The 13,160-nt window shown below is 47.7% G+C and overlaps 1 protein-coding gene across 1 annotated transcript; it reads left to right on the top strand.

Moving 5' to 3' along the window:
- The first annotated feature begins 4,369 nt into the window (after nt 1-4,369).
- On the top strand, nt 4,370-5,262 carry LOC100723217 (olfactory receptor 1361-like). The gene has a single exon (XM_013154761.2). It carries the CDS (start codon nt 4,370-4,372, stop codon nt 5,234-5,236), a length of 867 nt encoding a protein of 288 aa, XP_013010215.2. The 3' UTR covers nt 5,237-5,262.
- Nucleotides 5,263-13,160: the final 7,898 nt, after the last annotated feature.

Here is a 13,160-nt window from a genome sequence, read left to right as displayed (position 1 = left end):
GCAAATAAGGAACACAGCTGCCTAACAAGGACCTCTGAGGGATCTACCCTGGGGGCACCTCAAATTAGTAACAGTGCCATGGAAACTCTGAATCCAGGAGGGAGGATCTGCTCCCTGGATCCCAATCCTCCAGGCCGGCCAGGAGAGACACAGGGTAAATGTCTCACCCAGTCTGACTGCGAAGTCTCCCAGCTCTCAGTCCCTGTCCTGAGTCTCCCCTCTTCCAGGTCCAGCAGGGAGCCAGCAGAGGCCGGGACTCCATGTGAGCTTCTGATAGAGGTAGATGGCAGCAGGTAAGGGGCCGGGAAGCAGGTGAGGGCACAGGCCCTCCTACACAGGCTGACCCGCGTGGACACCAAGGGGCAGGGTGACCTTAGGAAAACCAGGGCCTTAAATCCCTCTGCATCTATCCTCGGGCAAAGGGGAGCTGTGGCTCGGCCCGAGGCTCAGAAGCCTTTGCCGTCAGGCAGCGCTGCCCACTTCAGAGGAGAGCAGGCCCAGCTCCAAGATGGGAATGGAAAACTAAGCAGTGGGGGGAAGTGAAGAAGCCGACTAGGCTGAGAGGTTCTTTGTCACCTTCCTCATCACTGCGACAAAATACCAAATATTTACAAGTCAAAGGAGGAACTTATTTCGGCCCACTTTTTTAGTCCATGGATGGCCAGATGCAATACACAAAGGCAAAGATGAATAGCCTGTGGAGGACAGCTGCCCCCTTCCTGGTGACCAGAGGGCAGAAAGAGGAGGCAGGAAGAGAGATAAACGCTCGTGGGTTATGGCCCCAGACCTCACCTCCTAACAGGAAGTCAACAAAAGCACCCGTATAACCCCGTCACCTTCCAACCACAGGGTCTTTGGGGCCATTATACACCTAAACACTGAGAGTGGTGACAGGAAGAGAGTGGAGGCTCGTCCTGAGGTTGACCAGAAGCCCAAAGCCAACAGCTCCATGCCACCGTCCTCCTAAGGAAAGTCCTCTGCACACAGGTCAGCCCCTCCTGTCCTGGCCCTGTTCTGCCCCTTAGTGCCGCTGCTTTCCCTGCATACGTTCTCTGTGTCCTGTGATTTCACAGTACTGGGTCTTTGGGTGCCATTTTTTTTGTTGCTGTAGTAGTGGTTGCTGTTTGAAACGTATCTTCAAATTGTAAACACATCTATTTCCACAAAGCAATTTGGTCAGGAAATTTTCTTTGAACATTCTAAAGCAGTAATGCTTCAGATGTTACTTACGTGTCTCAGACAGGATAAACATGATTAAGTGTTTCTAAAGTACAGATTTACCCCCTGTAGGACTTGCAGAAAAGAAACAGAAGAAAACAACTTCCCTCCCCCAAAACAGTATGACACACACAATGGGAAAAACCCCAATGTTTCATGCAGTGGTAGGCAAGACGTAAAAACCACACAAATCCTCACATGTCTATGGCAATCACCATCAGGAAAAAGTCCTCCTCTGTCGATCTGGGCCTTCAAATGCACCTGGGAATCCACACCTACATTACTGTATTTAATATTGTATGCGTTTATTATCTATCCCCTCTGTTTTTTAGTAATTTCTTATGTAATATTTTCATTTAAACCCTAAAAAGATGTAAGACTGACTTTCGGGGAAACAATAATCACTGTAGACATTCAGTTAAAATGTTCTTTATCTAAATCTCAGAATATTTAATAAAAGCAAATATCTTCCCCATTTAACTTTTTTGCTAACTGTATGATAAACTGCATTGTCAAGAAGACACCTGTACCTTCTGAGTGTATCCTTTTTGGATGGAATTAAAATACAACATAATAATTACAAGATTAAAGGAAAGTTGATCCAACCAACTACAATGACAGTAGATATCTAGCATGCATAATTTAATATTTTAAAATTTTTCATTAAGAAAAAGTATGCAGTGGCTTTGAAAAAAAACCTGTCAAAATGAATCCAAATTCAATACTAAAATTTTCCCAGAATAAATTGACAATGGCAGTAAAAATGAGGAAAAAGTTATCTTTCTGGATCACCATTTTTCAATAACATAGAAATACCAAGTTCCAGGAAGATTTCTCTTGTCATATTTTAGCATCTAAGTTTCCTTTATTTATTTCATTACAATAAATGCTTTAAATAAACAATTTGCCCCTTCACTGAAGAGAGTTTTCGGTGCAGTTCATCTTTAACGAGCTGGTGCTGGGAAGAGCAGCCAGGCTCTGTGGCGATCTCTACTGCGACCATCCAAGCGTCTGTGTGAACAGCTGGAGGAAGAGTCAGTGAGAACCAGGCTCAGTGGAACCAGATGTTACCTTAAACCACCATGAAAGAGACACCCACAGAGCCCCAGTGCTAAGCCCAAGTCTCTTGCCCTGTTTGTTGTGCAAGTTCCAACCCTTTGAAAGAGAAATTGAAAGGGAGCCCAGGTGTGCTTGAGTCTCTCATCAATGCTCAACTTAGTACCAAGATTTTGACAAAAGTGTTTGTTCCCCCATAACCATTCCCCCAAGGCGGTGCTAATACTGCCACCACCATGTATCCAAAGTAAATTGATTTTAAGACAAGCCATACAGGTTTGTTTTGAAAAAAAACACTAGTGAAGGATACATGAGAACATAGATTGCAGCTGATGCAGCAGGCAGCAAAGTCATCTATTGTCACCTGAAGTCCCCCACCCTGAGCAGGAAGCAGGTGCATACGACAGTCATGCAGGCAGTCACCGTATACAAGGTGACCAGGACCAGCATCCTGCAGCCAGAGACGTGATAGATCTTGTGCCCAGAAAGATGTTGTTATGGATTAAGAACTGATGGTCAACTTAAAGCCAGCTAAATTACATCAGCATGGCATTAAGCAAAGATGCTCCACCTGAGGAAAGTTGCCAGGCTAAATAGGTGGAGAAGAAGGGAGGTGTTGAGGGTTGAGGTATTAAGGAGGCGTTGTGGGTTCTCCTACGAGTTGCTGTCTGAGCTGTTGGTTCTGGAGAGGCTTTGGTCCTCACATCGAGCATTGCTTCCTGGCTCTGGAGGGGAAGACTTGCTGCTTGGTCTCTAGGATGAACTCATCACACTGCTTTCTTGCCTCTACCCGACTGTGCTTGTCATCAGAGGAGCTCGGGGCCTCCATGTCGCTGAAGACAGCTGTGGTGCTTTTCAGGACAGCCCTGGTCTTTGTTGTGAGTGTGACTTCTTGGCTCCAGTGTAGAACCCTCATCCCACTAGCACAGCTCCTTCATCCTGCTGGCATAGACTTTCTGGCTTCCACAGCTGACCATTGGGTCTTCCAGGCACGAATCCGTAAAAGAGACTGGCGTGAATCTTTCTTGAGGGCTCTAGGACTCCAATTGGACTCATGGGGTCCTGAGCTCTGCTGTTTAGAGTCCTGTTTTCATCTGGACTCTAAGTGTTAGGACTTAGTGGAACATTGCTGTGAGGTTTAGGCTCTTGACTAAATAGTCTATGTCTTTGGTGTTGCGGATAGATTTCCTGCATTTTCCTGTGTTAACTTCCGGTGACCATTATAAAAATATTTTAAACTCCATGTCCTAATCCTAGTTGTTCTCTGTGTACAACCCCTGACTACAACAGATGTGATGATGACACACCTTCAGTAAGGGTAAAATTCCTCCAGGGAAACAGTGAAAACGCAGATCCATATTCCATTTTCTCAGGGATGGGACCAGGCGCAGCACTGACAGGGCAGGGGAAGTTGCGCTGACCCCGCGGGCTCCTGCCATGTATTGCACCAGCAGGATTTAAATTGCTACACCAAAGGAGCAAACAGCACAATTTTCAAATTCTGGGAAAATTAAAACGCCATGGGAAATGTTTCCATTTCGACAGTGTGGCGCTTAGGTAGACGTTGTCACTGGCTGTGTTTTCAGTATGTGGAGCAGGGAGCAGGGAGGTGAGGGTGCGGCACAGGTGTCACCAGCACAAGGCCCTGGGTTCTTTCACATCACCACCAAACCCAGGAAAGGAAAGCTTTCAATAACCAGCAGCCAATCACATTCAATCCGCTGTGTGTGGTCCCAGCTCCCTGGGAGGCTGCTAGGGGAGAATCCCTTGAGCCCAGAAGTTCCAGGCCAGCCTGAGTGACATAGGGAGATTTCTCCACACCCAACTTTCACCTATAAAGTGACTGCAACACCTCAATGTTAAAGTAAGTTAAATCTTGCATTGCAAAATAACTACTTGTTACACTCAGAAGAGTGGAATCAATAACACCCTAACACTTAGTAACCAAGCCCTGCTGATACTAGGCATTGCCTTTAAACGTACACACGATAACTGATTTTAATTCACTCTTCACCAATGGATAATTCTTACAAAGTGTATGTTGTTGCTCAAATGCTGACATGATCTCATAGGATATATTTTCTGCCCCACAGACATGGGTGGGTTCAACGACACCACAGTCACAGAATTCCTCCTCCTGGGGCTGTCTGCCCACGCACAGCAGGAAGTGGTTCTCTGTGGGCTGTTCCTGGGCCTGTACCTGGTCACCCTCAGCGGGAACCTGCTCATCATCCTGGCCATCAGCTGTGACCCTCAGCTCTATACGCCCATGTACTTCTTCCTGGCCAACCTCTCCAGTGCTGATGTATGCTTCTCATCAGTCACAGTCCCCAAGATGCTGGTCAATCACGTAGTGGGGAGCAAGTCCATCTCTTATGGGCAGTGCATGACACAGTTGTATTTCTTTGTGACTTTTGGCAACATGGACGGGTTCCTCCTGAGTGTGATGGCCTATGACCGTTACGTGGCCATCTGTCAGCCTCTCCACTACACCATGATCATGAGGCCCAAACTCTGTGTCCTCCTGGTGGCCGTCTCTTGGGTCACAGTGAACCTGCATGCTCTCCTGCACACACTACTCATTATTCGACTCAACTTTTGCTCCAGCAACACTGTGAACCACTTCTTCTGTGACCCCTACCCTGTCCTGAAGCTCTCTTGTTCTGACACCTTTATCAATGACCTGATGGCCTTCACTGAGGGTGGGTTGATATTTCTGACACCATTTATGTGCATTGTGGTTTCATATGTGTGTATATTCTCTAAGGTACTGAAGTTGCCCTCAGCCCAGGGGATAAGGAAAGCCCTCTCCACCTGTGGGTCCCACCTCACCGTGGTCTCCCTCTTCTATGGGGCAGTCCTGGGGGTCTACATGCACTCTTCATCCTCCTTCTCTGTGCGAGACATGGTAGCTTCTGTCATCTTCACAGTGGTGACACCCTCGGTCAATCCCTTCATCTAAAGCTTGAGAAATCAGGACATGAAAGCAACCCTGACAAAGTTAATTCTCAGATTCCAGAATTTGGGCACCTTATCGCTGAGAGGACTGCTGGACATTGTGCATAAATTTTTCATACAAAAACAGAAAAACTTGGACCCACATCAGGTTAATATTCAGGCTGGCTATTCCTCTAATTAGTGATCTGTGATTATGGTCAAGTTTTAAATTTGTGAAGGACAGGTGCTCCTAGTTATAAAACCAATACATTCTTTACTAAATGGTCTGATACCAAGATAATCCTTTAGCAGACAAAGAAAATGGAGAACCTGAAATATTTAGATTTCATTCATTTTTGGGAGTAGCCAGAGATCCCATAAGACACCAGCCATTTGGGTGCCCCGGGAGACACCCAGCCAGTATCTCCCGAGATCCACACCATGTTGAAACTTAGGGTGCTGGGAAACAAAGCAACCCTGTTGTCTCCCTGGTAAGCAGCTGTGAGCCTCCCTGTGAGCCTACCCAGCCTACTGGTGCATGGGCTGAGAATCAATAATCCCATCCCACCCATTAACAAATGGTAGCTAGACATTAGAGCATCTCTTGGATGACCATATGCAATATAGCAAACATGGGGGATTTCCTTCTACCATCTCTCTGAAGGCAAATATTGTTATCACTGTTTTGCTTTGTTCTGATTAAATTGTATTGCTCTATTCAATATTCTGTTTTGATAAGTTCTATAATGTTCTGTATTTGGTGTGATTTTGCTATACCTGATTAAAAGAACAAATATTGTGAAGATAATGAGATATACTGTGGTACCTATTACTGCAATCCCGGTAACCTGCTACGACATCTGCCTCTCATCTGTCACAGTCCCCAAGATACTGTTCTGTACAAATTTCACTGCATTGTCTCAATTGTCTTTGATCTCTCATGTTCTGTTGTATTTTACTAACTTCAAAATGATAAAAAGTTTCAAATAAAGACAGCAGCCATCACAGTGATCTAAGAATTTCAGGAGACTTTGGAGCTGGCTGTCTTCAGAGTCAGATGCCTAGATGCTACTGTTACCCTGGTAACTGACCTACACAAGAGCTGAACGTGTCCAGGAGTCTATAACCAGTAGCTGTAATGACGGAATGGGCCGACCTGTCCCAGGATTTGGTCACAGTCATGTCAGGTCCTTCTTTTCCTGTCCAGACATCATTTCCCTCTGTCTCATAGGGTGAAAACACCCTTGGAAAACCAAACACCAGCCTAACTTTTGCTGTTCTGTTTTGAGGTTCCCGTGAGGGACGGGTGACAGGAAGCTACAGAGAGCAGCTGTCCTTCAGCAGGGAACTGGTCGTATCCCTCAGGTGTATTGAGCTGCAGAAAACAGAGCGCCCATACAGCGGTGTGTCTGAGTCTCTATACCACCTTCAGGGCACGGAGGTATAAATTCATTGTGCATTTGGGTTCAGAACATAGTCCAGGGTCTGTTCTGACGCATGGGCCCAAGTCCCTGTCTGTTTTCTATTCCATCTATGGGAGCAGCAAGGTCAGTTCCCCCTCGTCATACTCAGCACTGCCAAGGCCAGGTCCCACCGTCTGGCTCTTGGTGACCAGACATACTCACCTGAATCTCCAGTGAGCAGACTTCACCTGCCCTCCCCCACCTTCCTGCTGCTCACTCCTCCCCTTCTCCGTTCCCTTCCATCTCCTGGCCCATTGCGAAGCACGGCCCTCAGCGTCAGCTCCTTCCGCACTGGGTTCTGCCACTCACCGGCTGTTCCCACAGCCTCCTGCCTGTCCCTGTGCATCTCTGTCACACCACAGGCTCAGTTTAAGCCTCCTAAAGAGCCCTGACAGCCAATCCTAGTAGAAAAGGCAGAAGAGGCCAGGAGAAACCCATGCATACATCCTTAGAGTCAAAAGCCTGGCGTGACTTGATGCCAAGGTGTTCGCAAAATTTTTGTTCTCATTGACTTTTTGTTTCTGTCTCCCACAACACTCTTTCCAAATCTTAAGTCTTTTCTGCTTTGTAAAAATTCTAGCAAGTGGGGGGCTGGGTATTTAGCTCAGCGGCATAAGCGCCAGGCTTGCGAGCACACAGTCGTGAGTTCCATCCCTGGTACCGGTAAAAAAAAAAAAAAAATTCTAGCAAGTGTACATTTGTCTTCACCCCTTCACATCTCCCACAGCACGGCTGATCTCACCACACAGACACCCTCAAACTGAGAATGAACCCCAGGGGGGCCAGTGTGGTGGCGGCAGGAACCTGACAGCACGTGAAAAACCTCAGCTACTTTCTGACAGGTCAGATGTGCTTTAGAGGAAGTTTGGGGCAAGGTCTCAGATAAAACAACATGTTCTAAGTTTTGCTGCTTGGCCAGGGACATAACTCAGCTGTACAGCGCTTGCCTGGCAAGTGGAAGTTCCTGAGTTCAATTCCTGGTCTTGCTGCTTCACGTTATAAGGCTTTATATTTGGTTTCCATCGTAATCTTCCTTGCAATACCCACATCTGCAGACACGCCTCGTCCCACTGTCACATCACACACTCGGTTTGTGAAAGCACTACAGCTCCTGCATGGACAGCCACTCTGCAGTGCTCCACATGGTTCTTGCTCAAAAAACAAAACACAAAAGCCATGAGCTGCAGAATAACTGCTGATAGGGGAATGTAATGGGTGAAGGAAACCAAAATATTTCTTTCTAAAACATTGAGGATGGTGCAGCTGAAGAAAATGGAGAAGCAGAAGCTTTCCCTGCCTTCCTGTTGCCTGATGGCAGAGGAAGAGTCAGGCAGACCAAGGTCTTTCTGGGGCCCTCCTTGACCTCCTAAAACCAGAGGCCTCAGCCCCGTGCCCCTGCTGGAGAAGCCACCACGGGATGGCGCCTGCAGCTGGCAGAGGAGGCCAGGAGCAGACTTCAGGCCTCTCCCGTGCTCTTCCCAGCCCACAGGCCAGACCTTCCCGTCCTTAGTCCTGTCACTGTAAGGGGCGCTGCTCTATTAAAGTATAGTAGGCAGGGAGCCGCAGCCCACTGTTCAGAGAGCCGCTTACTTTCCTGAAGGTTCGCTTCTTCTCTGCATGAGGCACACTACACGATGTTACCCCGGACTGTGTCTCCTCCTGATAATCTGCCGTATGTCAGGGGGAATCCCTCCCAACTGAGAACCGATGGATTTCTAGACAAAGATGATTAATGTTTACTACTTCATAGGAAATTGGGAAGTTACGTTCTTAGCTTTCAAAAACCAGAGTAATGGAACAGAATCTGAGTAATAGAAATGTGACAAGGACAACACATCACAAGAAGGACAGACTTCACTGGGACCCAACCGAAAAGCCAGGGCACCTGGGAGGAGCCATGGAGTGAACTAAAACAAGACATATTTCCCACCTCCCCCTCCCTGAACTCTCAGTCCGGAGCTAGGTGTCCAGAGGAGCTGGAGGGCAGAGGGAAGTCGGGGAACCTATTAAAAGGCTCAGGGCTAAACGCAGTCATTCTCTAACCAACAGGTGCTCCAGGGAATCCTTGGGAGGCATGATGGCCACCAGGAAGTCTGCCTGAAAGGGTGAGGAAAGCCCTGCAAGGTCCACAGCGTGGCGTGGGTGGAAGAGGAAAGGCCCACCCTGGGCTGGCCGTCTGCAGTGGGAGTGGTCATGTGCTGCTTAATTCTACATGACCCCCAGGGCTTTCAGCCTCCGACTGCTGGCACAAGCCACGACAGCATCAGAGCCTCTGCGTGTCTTCATGGGCAAAGTACACAGGGTACAGGGCAGATTGCTCCAGGAGCCCAGGTGGCTCAGGCCTGATGCGGGTTTTTGTGTGCAGTCCACTCACAGGGCATGAACTAATCAGAAATTACAGCTGCTCACAGTGAGCGGTCCCTAGTGATGTCACATTGTAGAAGCAGGCCCGATGCCAGGTGGGAGAGTCCTCCCCAGCACCTGCCAAGGAGTCTGCTGAGCTGCCCTCCAGGGCCTGAGTTCCCAGGGACCAGGCCTGAGCCAGGAGCCACCTTCCAGACTCCCGGGCGAGGGCACTCCCTCTGCCCCACAGGCAATTCCCATCCTGTGTGCCTCAACCTTTGGGAGCCAATTAAGAGAACTCAGTTTGGGAGCCAATTAAGAGAAAATTTGACTGCTGCTGGGTGAGTGTTGAAATAGAGCCGCATCCTATGTACCCCTCCCCAGAGACCATTCTCTCCAGAGGAGCCCAAGACTCCTGTCCTGGCCAGGGAGGCATTTCCACACTTCACGGCATCATCTCCCTCACCTTGTCCTGCGGGTCTCCACGCCGAGACCCTTGTGTGCCAGGGGCCTTCATGGAGAGCCTGGTAATGTCGCCACAGACCAAGAAGCCCTTCTGGCCACTTGCAGGGGATGGTGACCTTCTACAGATGGTCCTGTCACCCTGTGTCGTATCATCTCGTGTTGCTTCAGGGAGATGCTGGACTTTCTAGGACTTTCTATTGCAGTGGCAAGCAGAACCACCAAGACAACTCCCTGCATTTGGTGGCGGATTTATTCACATTGACAGACACTGGTCGAGATCCTTCCCAGCGTATCAACCCTGATCTCTGGTGATCCGGGGCTTTCCATATGATGCACAAGCAGGAGGCGCAAAGGCCGGACAGGACAGCCTGGTCGTTCTTCTGCCCAGCTAGCAGGGTGAGCTCATCAGTCACAAGGTCACAGTGCTGGTGACAGGGGTCCCATCAGGCACACCGCATGTTCAGTTAGGCTCGCGTGGTTCCAGAAAGTGATTACAAAGCCAAGGAGCAGTTACAGAGCTGGGCAGTTTCCAAACAACCACTTGTTAAAAACAGCAATGTCTCCTGCACAGCTTCATCTTTCAGTATCTGACGGTGTAGGTGACACTCAGCAACCACTGTGCTCGGAGCCTTGGCTTCCTGGCACACGGATGTTGAGAGCTGGCTTTGTCCATCTGGAGAGCTCTGAGTGCTAACACAGGAGAATGGACACCAACTCTTCCTTGTGAGCCTCAGAATGGGTCGTCTTCTGGTCGCTCTGGACCTCGTGCTTATTGTGTTGTGGGTCAAAAATGATTGGGTTTGGCTTCTTGTAAAAAAAAATAGCTGATTTTGGCCCTGGTACAGGAAAACAAGGTGAATCTAGAGCACCATATAGTACAAGAAAGGAAGAACATGCCCAAAAGAAAAGGAAGGAAGGAAGGAAGGAAGGAGAAAAGGGAGGAGGGAAGGGAGGAAGCCTGGAGCAGTTCCAGCAACAAAATGAGTCATGGAGTACAGTTTGAGCACCCCTAATAAGCATTCCAAAATGTTCCAAAACACCAAAACTTTTGAGGGACAGGATGATGTCACAAAGGGAAAAATTCCACAGCTGAATTTACATGACACTGCAGTCAAAATGCAGCCACCATAAAAATAGCACATCAATTACCTCCCGCCTATGGGTGTAATTTGTACATGGACCAGAAGCTAATTTCAGGTTTAGACTTACATGCTCTCCCCAACGGTACCACAAAACATAAAACATTTCAAAATCTGGAAACACATGTAACACTTCTGATCCCAAGCATTTCAGATAAGAATACTCAGTCAATATGGGATTATGACTCAAAGTATGAAAGTCACATAAGTAAGAATACATGGATTACAAACAAGCAATTGAATAAGCAGACAGGTGAGAGAAGGAGGCACCTTTCCTTACAGACTTCCCAGGAATGCATCAGGCTGCTTCACTCCCATCCCCACCACCAGAATGGAGGCTGACTCCTCTCCTCCCCCGGAGGGTGAGCAGGAATCCGTACTTTCTGACAAAGTGTAGATTATAGAAAGGGAAGGATCCTCTTCGTGGTGGACAACCCTGGTGACTGTCACCCGAACCAGGTGATGGAAGTCAGCACCCCCTGTGACAGGTCCTGCTAAATCATGTATCTCTGCAATGGCACGATGTATGTCACCCGTGTGGGGATTCTTCTGCAAAAACCAAAATGACCGGATGCTCATGAAGTGAAAGAGAGCCCCAAATAGAAGAGAATATTACAAAATACCCGACCATGACCCCCACTCTCATTGCTGAGACAATACACAGCACACACATCTTAGAGGAGGAGAGGTTTCTGTGTGACTATGGGCTTTTCTGCTGTTCATGTTTCTAATATTTTATATGTGTTGGAATTACCATTTGATTTTGCGTGTTGTCTACGCTTCCCCTATTGACCTTTCAACATTTTAATCATAGTTATTTTAAATTTCCTACTTATTGCTTACATATGACATCTGGGTCGTATTTGAGACTGATTTGATGGCTTTGTCTCTTCAGCCTTTTTCTTCCCTTTTTGTGTGTGTGCGGCCTTGTTTCTTACTTGTTTTTAAATCCTGGCATGTTATGCATAACCAGTGTAGGGTTTGGGTTTTGTTGTTTTCTGTTTCATTCATTTCAAATCTTATTTTTTTTATCATTGCATCATTTCTAATTAGGTTGAGTTCAATTTTCTATTCCTTCCCTAACTTTTTATGCTGGCAGTTTGGTCCAAAAGTTTGCAGCACACTTATCTTCCTAATTCTAATACTTACAACTTTAAGGTTTCCTGTACACAGTTTGACTTCATCTTCCAGATTTTAATATATTGTTTCCATAATTGTGTTGGTAATTGCCCTTGTGAGCGCTTCTTTGAGCTTCTGGTAAGTTAGAGGTATGCGATTAATTTCCAGATACTATTAGGAGATTCTCCAGATACCATTTCTTTTGACTTCTGCTTCCGCATCCATTTTCCCACTCCTTTACGTGCCTGGCCATTCTTACTAGATGACACACGATGGGAGTTTTACCTTGTGGGGTGCCAAAAGTTTGTGTGTTCTCACAGCTACCCTGATCCTGGCTCTCAGAGGCACTGATGTTGATTTGAACAGCTTGCTCACCCAGGGCTCGGTTTTAAAGTAAGGTTGGCGTTCCTGGAGCAGTGCTGGGCCCAGGCTAACACGCCCCCACCCCCCACCCCCAGGTAAGCCGCCTCTGTGTAGTTACCCGGCGCTGTGTGAATCTTGCTGTTTTCCAACACGTTGTCCTGGCACTAGGTCGGCCCCAGACAGTCCCCTCTCCCCATGCAGGTGGTCTGTCCTGAGCGCAAGGCTGCACCTTCATCTGCTCAGCTGAGCGCCTGAGCAGGGCTCTCCCCAGACCCCCCAGGCGCTCTGTCTGGGCAGCTCGGTCCTCTCCACCACTTTGTTCTGTGAACTGCGAACTCCTTGGGGCCCCTCGTAGCCAGCTGTCTTCTCTCCCAGGGGAGCCCTGTTCTCTTTCCCTCTCTTCAACCATTCTTCCCCTCCCCACTTACAAATGATTTATTCCCATTTTTCTTCCCACTCTCATTCTCACCTGTGTTTTCTTGCTTCCTTTCCCATCCTGTGTCCCTCTTTCCATCTGAACATGTTCTTCCTCCTTCCCAATGTTTATTCTTAGAATCGGAAAAAATTGCCAGCTTTTCCTCAGACAGTGGACTGACATCTAGTATATATAAAGAACTCAAAAAAATGTGGACCTCCCAAAATAAAGACTCAGTGAAAAAAATGCTGATGGAAATGAATAGCTACCGCTCAAAAGAAGCCGAAATGGCCAATAGTCATGTGGAAAATTGTCCCCATCACTTGCCATTAGAGAGATGCAAATTAAAACGACACTGAGGCTCTTATTCCTGAGAGAAGGGCTACACCAGGAAATCAGGGGGAAGAAAAGCTGGCGAGGCCACGGGGAGAAGGATCCCTTCCCACTCTTGGCAGAGATGTGCACCAGTGTGGGCGGTACGGTCATCAGCACGGAGGTTCCTCCAAAGAACTGAACTAGAAATTCCATTTGACACAGCCATTCCCTTTTCGTACCTTCTCAAGTTAAAGTAACCACACCACAGTGATCCACGCACCCCCATGTGTATAGCGCACGATTTATAATAGCTAAATCCTGGAAACA

Source organism: Cavia porcellus, unplaced genomic scaffold, assembly GCF_034190915.1.
Source record: "Cavia porcellus strain 051 isolate PalLab524CR breed Dunkin Hartley unplaced genomic scaffold, mCavPor4.1 scaffold_19, whole genome shotgun sequence".
In the NCBI taxonomy this organism is placed as follows: domain Eukaryota; kingdom Metazoa; phylum Chordata; class Mammalia; order Rodentia; family Caviidae; genus Cavia; species Cavia porcellus.
The sequence above is the reverse complement of the archived record's forward strand: the minus strand, read 5'-3'. Positions and strand labels throughout refer to the sequence as shown.